At 40.1% G+C, this 12,753-nt stretch overlaps 1 protein-coding gene across 6 annotated transcripts in view; it reads right to left on the bottom strand.

Moving 5' to 3' along the window:
* The window catches only part of CFAP97 (cilia and flagella associated protein 97), a 28,165-nt gene extending 18,132 nt beyond the window's left edge, over positions 1 to 10,033 (bottom strand). The window contains exons 1-3 of one of the 6 annotated variants that reach the window (XM_068136965.1): positions 9,929 to 10,033; positions 9,423 to 9,600; positions 13 to 894 (exon numbers count right to left, since the gene is read on the bottom strand). In XM_068136965.1, the coding sequence (XP_067993066.1) occupies positions 13 to 894; positions 9,423 to 9,462 (922 nt within the window). In that variant the 5' untranslated portion in view covers positions 9,463 to 9,600; positions 9,929 to 10,033. The other 5 variants (XM_068136964.1, XM_068136966.1, XM_068136967.1 and 2 more) reach the window with 5 other exon arrangements.
* Between the last annotated feature and the right edge of the window lie 2,720 nt (positions 10,034 to 12,753).

The following is a 12,753-nucleotide window of genomic DNA, read 5'->3' as shown; positions in this document are numbered from 1 at the left end:
CCTCAAAATTACCATATAATTCTTGGTTCACATGTTCCTGTCTTTTTACTTTTAGTTTCTTATCATTTGATGCTGCAAGTTCAAAAGATTGGATAGGACTGATATCTGGAGTTGACAGAGGGGTTACATCAGTCACTGTGTCTTCAGACTCCTCCAGGTAGTCACCAAGCTTTGTTCTATCTTCTGCTAACTTCATTGCTGACTTGAATTTTTGTTTTGGAGACAGAAGAGCATTCCTACAAGCATTCCTCTTTGAGGAAGAATGTGATGAATCCGATAAACAGCTATCAGAATCTGTATCAGAACAATCTGTATCTGAGCTTGAGGATGAAGATGAAGAGGAGGATGAGGAAGAAGAAGAAGAGGAGGAGGAGCTGATATTAGTGTATTTTTTGCCAGCCTTTTTTATATTGTTCGATTGCTTAGCTGACTTTGGTCTAACCTTCTGTTTCTTGCCATCATCACTACTATCTTCTTCATCTGTATAATAGTCATCTTCACTCTCTTTAACTATTTTGGGGATTCCTGCAGGAACATTCTCCTGTGCTCCCATACTTGCTGCAGATGTTGCTCCAGATGTACCTGCATTCTCCACAACTGGAGAAAGTGACAAAGATGAAGCATCCCCAGGATGATCTGTGCTATTTTTAAGGGACTGATCCTCCTGCAAAGGTGTCTGCTTTTCTTCACTTTCTTTCTCATGGCAGCTATCTTTTGAATTAGAAACCAAATCGGGGTCTGCAGCAGCTGCCTTTGTACTTCCTTTCTCTACACACTCAACATTTTCTTCAGCTTTCTTTTTCTCTTCCTCAAAATCACTGTCAAAGAAAGCATGATCCACTTCGCCATCTGATATATCTTCAAACCGGTCCATACTGAAATAGGAAGTGCGACCTGCAACAATCACAAAAGGTTTCCAAAAATTAACATAAAAAGATCTAAATACATGTTTATTATAATAGGTTTACTCTTTCAGCTCTAGTAATTTATAATGCTGCAATTAACTATGCTATGTTGCTACGGACAACTCTGTACTGAGTTCTGTAAAGCAATTTATTGCACACAGTGGGTATCTTAGCCTGATGTTACAGTTTGAGCTGGGTGCCCCCCTGCAATGTTTACTTCCTGTGTCCAGAAGTCCAGCCCAGAGGGGTGGACACAGGAAATTATGTAGTGTTTCCTACCACAATCCTTTGCACCACTGTAAGATCCAGTGCGGAGTCTAGCACCTCCTCTTCTCTTCCTCCTCCGTCAGCCGGTAACTGGGGGAGAAGTCTCCTGGCTTTGGGCCTGGCTGGGCCCAAGGCCATGGGGGGATGGGCAGTCTCAGGTCTGGCCAGCTGAGACTAGCCTAGCAGTGGGAGGGGGAAGAAGGAGCCCTGGGGGTCTTGGGTGTACCCTCAGGTGGGGATGGGATCTCTCTGGGTCTGTTTTGGGATCTTTCTTTGTCACTGTGCTTTTGCTTTTCTGTAAAAGTTCACTGCTTTCTATTTAAACTTTCCATCACTTTTGCAATCCATTTGTCTGAGTGTTTATTGTTGCCAAGGGTGGGGAAGGGGGCTGCCTCAACCCAGCACACCTGAAAAGCTTTATTTACAAAACCTGTCACTATTCAAAAACATTTATTCCTAAGGACATCAGTCAAATCTGCTGGCAGCTGAAGAGTCTAATGTATTACAACATTACAACATATCAACTGAAGTACTTTAGCTTAAAATGGCTTGAAGGAGCAGAGTCACTAATGAGCCATCAGCAGTTTGGATTTTACATTCAAAACCTTGAATGAGGTGGTTATCATCTTGGTTGAGAAAGTCATTCAGACTGCAGACTTTCACTTAAAGTAGCAATTTCAATATACATCAAAAGATTCATAGCTTTATAGGGTAAATTGTAATAGATGTAGGGTGTGACAGTGCTTTAGTTTGGATTAGCAGCCTGCTAGTCCAAATACATATAGTGTGGATATCAGATCATCAGTGCTAACCATTAGTCTTTACAAATCTGCTCCTGTTGTGAAATATACGGCGGTAGATCCTGTGCATGTGGCAGAGAAAGGTAAGAAAGTTTCTGCTCCTTAGTAGGGTATACACAGATTTAAAAAACAAAATCCCCCTCATTCTACAACCAAACAAAATTAGCCAGTAAAGACTAGAGTTCCCAGTAGCCAGCAATACTTTCCTTCTACTGTTTACAACAGATTTTATATTTGTATGCTGCAATCAATAAATATGTTAAATGCTTCAGAGCCAAGGAAACCACAACCAAAGACAGTGGAAGCAACTACATAACACAGGAGTACCAGAATATTTTACAAGATGGATGGTCTCCCTTAAAATCACTTATAGTTTGTTGCCATTACAAACTAAGGAGAAAAAGGAACTCCTAAACTTGCTTTGAAACCACAAGACTATTCCCAAGAAAGCTTTTAACTAAAATGACTTAAAAATACAGACTTTTAAAGAGTGAGGGGGGATTTTGTTTGGTTGGGTTTTGGTTTGGGTTGTTTTGGGCAACCTGATCTAGTGTGAGGAGTCCGTGTCCACGGCAGGGGGGGTGGAACTAGATGATCCTTGAGGTCCTTCCAACCCTAACAATTCTATGTCACTCAGTTACCTTGCCACTTGTCAAATAATGCTCAGTTGTAGATGAATTTGAAATATGCACCCCAAATACAAAAAGCACAACATGAATCTTAAACTCACATGAGATTCCACACCTGCTTTTAAGATTCACAAAGCCAAAGACCTGTAAAGAGACTTAGTAAGGTTAAATATTGGATAAAACCAAAAATGCTATTATACAACAGAAGCAGAGGTCAGCTCTGGTGCCACAAAGTCTTTAAAGCACCTAGCTCGAGCATGAGAACAAAAGGAGTAAACCACCTGGAAACTCTCAGTTTGAAATGCTACATGGAATTTGGAATTTTTTCCATATTCACAAGATCACAGGATGTTATGGGTTGGAAGGGACCTCCAGAGGTCATTGAGTCCAACCCCCATGTCACTTGCAATCCCTGGCTTTGGGCAGCCTGTACAGTCTGCAATGCCCAACTGTCATACAAGTTCCTGGAAGCTCTCCTAGAGCAGCTTCCTAGAACAGCAATAATACACTTTAATACATCTAAACATACAATACAGGAGAACAACAACAAGAAGTAGAACTGTAACACATTATCTACATTTCATTTTCTACCTCACATGACCTAAACTAGAAAAGAACCAAGAAGAGTGTTTTGGCATTACCTATAGACTATAGATTGTGAATTATTTTTTGAGCAAATACAACTTGGGCAAAATCAACTTGTGAAGAAAATTAATGTAGGAAGTACAGTGCTAAACCAAGAACCTTCCTTCCCCGGGATGCAATATTTTTGCTACTTTAAGGCACTAGAATCTCACCAGTCTGTACCTTCAGACAGATTATGACTGATCAGTAAAAGCAGACATGTGGTTATTTCACTTGTCTCAAACTGATTTGATATACATGCACAACAGTGCTAACAGTAAGAGCATAAGGGGACAAGGCAAAAACCCCCAGATTTGCAGGTGCATACAGACTAACTAGTACTGTTGGAAAGAAAATGTGTTTGAAGGTAATAAACACATCAATGTGATTTCAGTTTACAGAATGCTACTTCTTCAGAGGAGACTAACAGTATCTCATTGGCTATAATACAATACTTGGTCATGCCACAACTTCTCAGATGTCTCTCTTCTGCACAAAATCTTTCAAGTAAGGACAGGATTTAACTCAAGACATTGGAAGAAGGCACAGCATAGTGGTAGCAAATGTCAATAAAAGATGGTGATTAGCCTGCATATCCCTGTCCACTATTAGCACCAGCTGAAGAGCAGACACCTTCCCACTCTGTATGACCCAGGAAGAGCCTAACTGCAGTGGGTTGTTTTTGATTAAGATTGAGCCATGATGAAGATTGCCCAGGGAGGTGGTAGAAGCCCCATCCCTGGAGGTTTTTAAGGCAGTCTGGATGGGGCCCTGAGCAACCTGATCCAGTGTGAGAAGTATAGAATTCTACTATGTTATCAAACACAGAATCAATGAGATCCTGAAATCCCAAGAAAACTGCCACTTAATATCCTTACTTAACTGTTAATTCTAATGACCATCATATTTATTTACAACTAATATATACTTTCTGAGGCTTTATACCATTAAACCCTCTAACAAGACTAATTCAAATTAGCAGGTTTGCCATGAATTGTCATTTTTTACTGTAATATTTCCTCTCCCCATACAAATCTCTACCACTCCTATTTCTTGTACCTATAACACCGACCCATCACCCCAGCCAAACATACGCATTTGACTTTGTTCCTCACTGCAGTTCCCCTTAGTTTACACCACTTTTTAATCCCTTCACCTGTAAAAATCAGGATTGACCCACCTAAGATGAGGAAGCAGTGGCTGAGCAGCCAAGGACAACATACAGGCTGGCTGTCAGGACAATAAGGACCCACACTTTTTCATTATGAGGTTTACACACTGAGCATTTGGCTACCTAGCAAGACCACATCCATGCTCTCACAAGTCAGCCACTGCAAGAGCAGAAGATCAGTTATCTCCTGTATAGGCCAAGCACTGCACAGAGGACAAGCACCATTTGGACATCCACCTCCATCTTTAACAAAGATCAAGACCATGTTTACACTAAATCCATCAAGAGCTTTTTTACCCTGCCAACTTCAGACTTACCAGCTACTGCAGCACCTGAGTATCTTTCATAGGGAATGCCTAACATCAGGTCTTTAGGCTTCAATATAAAGCACCTTAAACAAAAGTAGGATAGCAGATAGAAAGTGATGGAGTGAAGATACAGATTTAGATGTGGTTTTGTGCCTGAACACATACTGTCTTTTGATTTTTTGAATGTTAGAAACTAACACTTATGAAGTACATTAAGTATCCAGTGAAAGATTCAGATATTTTAACCTGAGTTAAACCTTAAATTTATACAATCAATCTTCCACTTTTTGAAATGAAGACTTTCTGAAATACAGGTATTGGGGTGTACTGAAATAAATCACACAAAATATAAAATACAAAATTAAAGCAGTGATCAACTTTCCTTTAAGTGTTCTACTTTCATAATCAAGGAAGAGGATGGGCCTAGCACACAGAACACCACTTTCTGAATTTGTATGCTCTACATCCTCTGAAGACCTTAAGTGCTTTCAGGAAGTCTTAAGATTCTGGTATTTTATTAGAATTGGAAAATAATCTCCTTAAGCATGCTGTGGGCAGAATCAGAAATTTCAGATGCACACTGTGCATCACCACAAAGGTCATAATACAAGACAGCTAGAGTACACTCAAGATGAGTCAACGTTTCCTGCAACAAAAAGGAACAGAAATCATCTTAGAGGGTATTAATAAACATATGTGAAGTATCAGAAGCAAGAACAATGTTGTATTTGGCTCCACTAATGACCTTTCTGATCTAGAGTTATTAATTTTGCTTTGTAAATGTAACTGATACAAAGAGAAATAACCAAGCAGGTGACCTTCTCCTAGCCCACAGTTAGTGCTCCCACAGATGGCACCTCTACTTTCAGCTGGAAATGTATACTTCTGAGATCAGGAGGGTGAGTCCCTCTTCTGAGGAAAGCAGAAAGAAATGCCTGAGAGCTAAGACAAATGTTCTTTAGGACACTCCAAAATCCTCTGACTTTACTCATTGACTTTCTGTCAGAGATCCTGCCCCCTTAAACCTGCTGACTGGCAAATCACCTCTTTGCATGGTGAGCTTGGGAGAGGGTGAAAACGCTAAGTATGCCATCTGACTTTTAAGAACAACAATCATTAAAAGAAGTTAGACTAAAAATACACTAGTTCAAACTCCAACCCCCTCTTTCTCCCTCCCTTCCTCATTTTGTGCTGAGACACATTAAAAAGACATTTGAAAATATCTAGAAGAGAGCAATAAAGAAATAAGACAATTAGGAAAGTTCAGCTTCTGGTTCATCTAAAAGAGCAGAAACACTGGGAAAACTAAGTTTTCAAACCATGAAAACATAGTAACCCAAAACTTTGTTTACTCTTAGATACAATCAATAGTAGTAAAGATTAACTACTGCATCTGCTTCCAGCCACCTGACAAACCATACATACCCAGCCCTACTTACCTCCCCTTTAATTAAACCTTTCATTTTTACTACTAAGAAACAACAAAGCATGCAGAGGAAACACCTCTCAATACTATTTCCCTGGAGGGAAATCTCTCAATAAATGAAATAACCAGTCTGCTTAGGAGATACTCTAATTTTCCAAGTTCAGAACAACCTGCTACAGCTGTTCAGCATACCATATGCCCTCCAAACATTGCCTTTTTAGTGGATAATACCCACTTCTAGAAGTGAAAATGCTTAATGCTTGTGGTTAGTACCAAGGACTGGTATGCAGAAAGGCTCTTATATTTGCTCCTGTAGGAACCCAGGCTGCTGTTAAATCTTGTATATCACGTTGGGGTTCTGTAAAACACAAGTTCGCACCTCCAGGGAGGAGTGGACAGAACAGGTGACCCAAAAATGACCAAGAAGGGATTCCATTCTATATATATTATATTCAATATAAAGCTCAGAAAACACAAGGGTCAAGCCCCTTCTCCAACAGCAAGCATCTGAAGAGGATTCTGCCTGGTTTTCTGCCTTTGACCGCAATCTGTGCATTCCAGAATCCCAATCTGTGCAGTCTGGAATCCAGCTCCTGAATCTAGTTCCTGCCTGCCATCGAGTCCAGCCCAGTGCCTGCCCCACAGCAGTGACTTAATTGCCATCTAGGGGTTGCATTCAATATTGATTTTGAATATATACATATATATATTTGTATATTTTTCATTGTTATTGCTATTGTTTTGATAAAGTTTTAGTTTTCTAACCCATAAGTCTCTCCAATTCTCTTTCTCTTCCCTTTTGAAAGGGAGAGAGGTTAATAAAGGGCACTTGACATTCATCTAGTCGTCAGCCCCAGCCTTAACTCTGATCAAGCTTCTGAAGGTATTTCCTTCATAGAGCCCTCCATCTCTAGAAGCATAAGTGATGCCACCCACACAAAAAACACATTGTATCCTGAATCTTTGTTTTGCCTTGTAACTAGAAATCACATTTGTAGCTTTCAGGGATATAATTGTAAGGGAAAACACGAAGAATGACCTGGTATGCTATTTACTACTGTTGAGCTTTGATGGATTTATACCTGTTATTACTTCTTCTCTAACAATTTAATCTTGTAGTCCAAGCATATTTGGGTTTCCTCAGAATGTGTGTAGGAAGCAAATGAGGTAAAGGCCACTTTTAGGTCCTCTCCTGCATTGTATTTTTATGACTTGTTAATTTCTTCAGATGAAAAATATCACTATGGGAAGGCAGCTGAAAAGGTAAAAGTTAGGGCTCTCTTTTAAATTCAACATAATATGTGTTTCCTGGAGCTCCAATGTTTATTATGTTATTAAAAGGAAACGCTTCATGACAAACATTGATCTGTGGCTTAACATCAGTTGAGATTGCTGGATGGAAAACAATTCAGCCATGGAATGTAGGTTGTGTGTCAGATCATTCCATTGCCAGGTTGGTTGAGTATAAGACCAAGAAAGTAGAGGAAAAAAAACAAAAACAAACCAACTTTCAAGTGTAGCTCTGGTGGAAGCACTAAGGTACATCCATCATAATAACAAGTCTGTTTATCTCCCATGAACTTAAGAAGATACCTAGGAGCCAGCTCCTTTTGAATCCTTTACTTCTAAGCTCCAGGTATATTACTATATCCCCCAACTCCTGACTGGGCAGACTTTAAAATAATCTTGTAGATGCTCCTGTCACCTGTGCCACAGATCATATCATCTGTCCTGAAGATTGACAAAATACTCCTTACAGAAGCATCTGTATGCTGTTGGGTCAAGTTTCTAAAGGGATTGGCAAACTGCACTTTCAAAACCTCAAGAGGCTCTGCAGTTCTGATGGCTCTCTGAGCCCACGTAAGTCTTATGCAGAAACACTGGATTCTATGAATGGACTTTTAAACATGGAAAAAATACAAAATCAAAGCAAAAATCCCAGTAGGTCACAAAAACTCTCAAGAAATGGAAGAGAATGTCCACAAATTACTTGTTCTCTCTTCTTCCCTAGTCTCCATTCCATACCATTACAGGAATCTTCTAGGCTGAGAAGACACAAAGGAACAATGTCTGCACTACAGGAAAAAAAAAAAAGCAACCAACCACACAACAACCTAAAATGAGAAAGCTTGAAGCATTCCAGAAGCTGAATCTAAGTTTTTGGAATCTATTTTAAAATGCCAATTATTTTACAGACCCAGTCTTTAGCCAACATCCAGGAATGAGGTCTTCATTTTTTACTTAAAATAGCTCCTCTGAAGAATTTAACTTCTTGTGCAACTTTGCTCTCTCTCCATTGACAATTCTAGCAATCCCTTTCTATCCAAGAAAAGGAGATTAACTACTTTTTTCATAGAAGCAAAAATATGCAAAAAAGCACTCATTTTATACTGAGCACCTCCTAACAAAGGCACACAAAATAAATTTAGCACTGCTATTTCTGTTATATTTATTCCATCCCACAGTCTTCCTGCTGTTTCTGAGAATGTTGCATAGAAATCTTAGCTAGACAAGTGAAAAATATATAAATGTCAAAACACAAGTACTAGATGGCTTTTATATAGGTTTGATACTAAGAATGAACAAGTGTAAATACTTGCACACCTTAATAAAACCAGTTTCTGAAGAACTGTGTTTCACACAACTGTAAGGGAAAAACTATAGCAAGGCATAGAAGTTACACAACCGTAAATCAGGTTGTGCCAGGAGCCATGTCAAACTGTATTTTAAAATGCCAAGTTCCCTAGCATGCTGTGAAAACTCCAGAAAAGAGGGAGCTTCATAAAGATGACATATGTTGCTGTTTGTTGTATCATCTCGCTGAGACACGCTGGAATTAATTCCGTACTCTGTACAGCACCTGTAGCAGAGCAAAGACAGCCAGAAGGCCCAGGACTTAGTGCTACCTCTTCTGCGATTTCCGCACAAATTCGCAGATTTGGTGGTGGGGTATTTTTCCAAACCACAATCCCACCTTGGGAATTGTCACTGCAGAACCTAGCCCTGTGCAGGGCAGGGGGAGTTACAACACGGCTGTCCCGAGGAAACTGCGGCGATTTGCCTAACACAATAATTAACACAACCGAGGCAAGCTGCTTATAACGATCATTTCGGTTGACTTAATTCCCATGAATTACATCCAACCAAAACACTTCACTGAACACTATTCGAGCACCCCTTTAACACATCCCTCCTAGTCCAGCAAGGCTGAGGATGGCACACACGACGCAGGAACCCGTTCCCACATAATTCCAGTCCCAACGAAAGACTGTCTCAGAAGAAAATCCTCCACCTCTTTTCCAACCAAATCCCCGAGGAGAAGAGCGGGGCATAAAACACGTTTCACAACAGCATGACTAAACTCTGGCAGCTCTACAGCAGCTGAAGCCCACCAAATACAGCATGACTTGGTTGGGAGACACCTACATAGGCGTCGCTCAGGCAGGCACACAAGTAAAAAGACAACAAATCTAAAAAAAAAAAAAAAAAAAATTAAAATTACATAATTATAATTATTTATATATCAAACCAAACCAAACCATGTCTCCCCCCTTGTTTGGTCTGGCCAAACTTACCACACGCGAGCGAAGAAAATGCCTACCGTACCCTTCCGCCGCTGCCAACCGCCACGCACCCGCTTTCTGGGCGCCTTCCGTTCGGCGACCCCCGAGACTGAGCACCCAGCGGCCTGGCCGTTGCCAGAGGAGGTCGGCAGCCTCCGGGAACCAGCAGCAACCACCGTCTTCCCCTCCCCCGTTTTGTTATGGTAACGGCGCAGGCAACCGAGCGGCTACTCACACACACAGGAGCTAGAAGAGCGGAGGGGAACGGGAAACAGCAGCTCTACAGCCGACGTCTGGACGCCAGGTTCCTGTGCAGCCCGGGCCGGCCCCTTTGCATCGTCGGGTGCGGAAAGGCGGTGCCTAATGAGGGGGGCGGGAAAGGAGCCGGGGGCTGAGACCTCCCAGTGGGAAGTCCTCGCATCCCGCCCCCCTGGGGGCAGATTCGCCGCTTAGCTCACACCTTTCTGGGTTGCACAGGAAGGCGTGAGGAAGCGGGGGCGCTTGCTGAGGTACTGACGCCTCATGCTGAGATGATGGTGTCTCGGGTTGAGGTGATAGTCCCCAGACTGGGATGATACAGGATTCCACGTTGAGGTGCTGGCACTCCGTTTTTGAGGTAATGGCATCCTAGGTTGAGATCACAGTGCCCTACTTCGAGGCACTGAGGCCCCATGCTGAGGTGATACTTTTTCACGCTGGGATACAATACCTCAGACGGCGCCGATGGTGTCCCAAATTGGGATGATGGCACTCCTGGTTGAAGTGTTGGCAGCCCATATGGAGGGAATGGTGTCCCAAGATGAGGAAATTTACATAGTTTGTAGAAACGTGGGCAACAAAATTGTTATTTTGTGAGAGCAGTTTGATTAGTTTTCACTGAAGGAGGAACGCAGCCTAATAGAAGAATAGCATATGATCATGTAATTAAAGTCCATGTCATGAAGTCTACATTCTTGTAAGGAGAACAAATAAATAAATGTGTAAGTAGAAGTTTTGCAGTCATAATATATGAAAAACAAAGATAAAATTAAATGAAAGTATGACTGCTTTAATAGAGTTTGTTTGTGTGGTTTCCACTGAAATGTATCTGCATTTAACATTTCCAACCAAATTCAAAGCATCTACTGTTGCAGGGAAAGTTTTAAAAGGAAAAAAACTTTGGCATTTTTAAGTCCCCTTATTCTACAAACCTTTGAGAAGTAATTAGAATTTTTTTCTTGAGTTTTGTGAAAGGTGCTCAATAAGACACTGAGAAATCTGACAATCTGCTTTCTTGCTCTATTAGCTAAGGCTCATCAAATCAACAGTGTACACTACCCAGTAAATTTGTTTTCTCTCTTTCCTATGATTGTTTCTAGCAGTTTTAGTTATCACTTGTCCATACCACTAGATTTAAAAGTTCATGACCATATCTGGGGTTTGTGCCTTAGAGTCTTTTAGAAATTTCTATAAATTGTTAACATGACTGTAACTAAAATGAAGCACCACAGTGGTTATAAAAAAGCATGTAATTAATTCAAAGTTGTAAGAATGCTAAAAATATGAACTAAGTATGCACTTTACATAGGTTTTGGGTTTTTTTTTTTACCCCTAATAGAAATGTCTACTTTAGCTGAGAAGTGGTAAACTGCTAACCTTTATAGCAATGTGATCTGAGCCAGAAAGACTCACAAAACAAAAAAAATGTGAAAAGGCCTTTAGAGAAACATTCATTTTAACCTTGTCTAAACGTTGTGGATTGGACTAGATGACTTTTAGAATATCTTCCAATGCAAAATATTCTATGATTTTAGAGGTACAAATTTACCAAAGTTTAAAGTTTGTGGTTCTTTGAAGATGAAAGTTGCAAGACTGACACTGAAGACAGTTGTAAAACTGTTTTCAGACCAGTGGGGCTTTGTCTAGGTGTGTTATAAACAGATAAATTACACTACAAGCTCAAAGGGGAAAAAGTGAGGATGCTGATTCTTCCCCCAAATAACACATAATTTCTCTTTTAAAACATTTATCTTTTAAAATAGTCTTATTTTTGCAGGAAAGATATTTGCTGTAATGTTTGAAAAAGGTAGAGTTAAAATCTCTTCTATTATAAACTAGTTCCATGACTGAGTAAATAGTTATGGAAAGAGAATAAAATGACCTTCAGTTCAGAAAGTTAACCTCTGTAATCCTTTTGTATTGTACAGAGAAGTAATTTTTAAAGTACAAAAGGGGAAGTTCAAATAACCTGAGGTGAACTTGAAAATTGCCTTTGATTTCAGTGGAGCTAGGATGTCACCTAGAATATTAGGAGTTGTATCTCATGTTGAAGTCAGAGAATCTTATTAAAAACTAAAAGAAAAACAATCACATTTTCCTCTAGGTCTAGGGATGCATGCTTCAGTTGATTTAGACATGTCTAATTCAGGGGATGATCCTAGACAAAATTGGTGGGATTACTCATTCAGACAAGATCTGGTTTGTGCGTAAGCACTGCAGGTCTAAATCGTTATTGCAGGTAGGTTTATTTTTTTATCTCCTCCTCCACTTCTGAGAATTAATACTCTAATAAGAAAATAACCTCTGTTTACACAGGGCTAACAACATTACATGCTGTGCTTCAGGTTAATTTAAAAATTCAATTCTCTTAAGTAGTTTTGACAGAGACCCAGGCAGTTTCCTGAATGCATTTGCAGTAGAAGGCCTCTACATAATCTGTCTGGTTTCTTGTGTGGCTCTTCATTAAGATCCCAGAATAGATCTTGAACTCAGTCCAAAACCCTGTATTTTCTGAAATCTTTAAGGAATACTGTGCTGGGAGATGGATCACTGCTTTTCATTTTATACCTGGTGAGGATAAAATTACTTTGTAGGAAACCTTCTGGCAGGGTCAGCCATACCAAAAAGCTTTCAGACTACTGTTGGTATTAGTGATTGGAAGTATTGAAAGAACCTTGGTCCCTAAGTGAAGCATCAGAATATTTTGACACATGGTGGTTCCAATGGGAATGGACTATCACTCCAATATTATGATATGATGATTTTCACCTTTAATCACATTGGATACATTAATCAATTTTG

Source organism: Melanerpes formicivorus, unplaced genomic scaffold, assembly GCF_026170545.1.
Source record: "Melanerpes formicivorus ecotype bairdi unplaced genomic scaffold, bMelFor1.0.p_v2 SCAF_4, whole genome shotgun sequence".
Classification (NCBI taxonomy): Eukaryota; Metazoa; Chordata; class Aves; order Piciformes; family Picidae; genus Melanerpes; species Melanerpes formicivorus.
The sequence above is the reverse complement of the archived record's forward strand: the minus strand, read 5'-3'. Positions and strand labels throughout refer to the sequence as shown.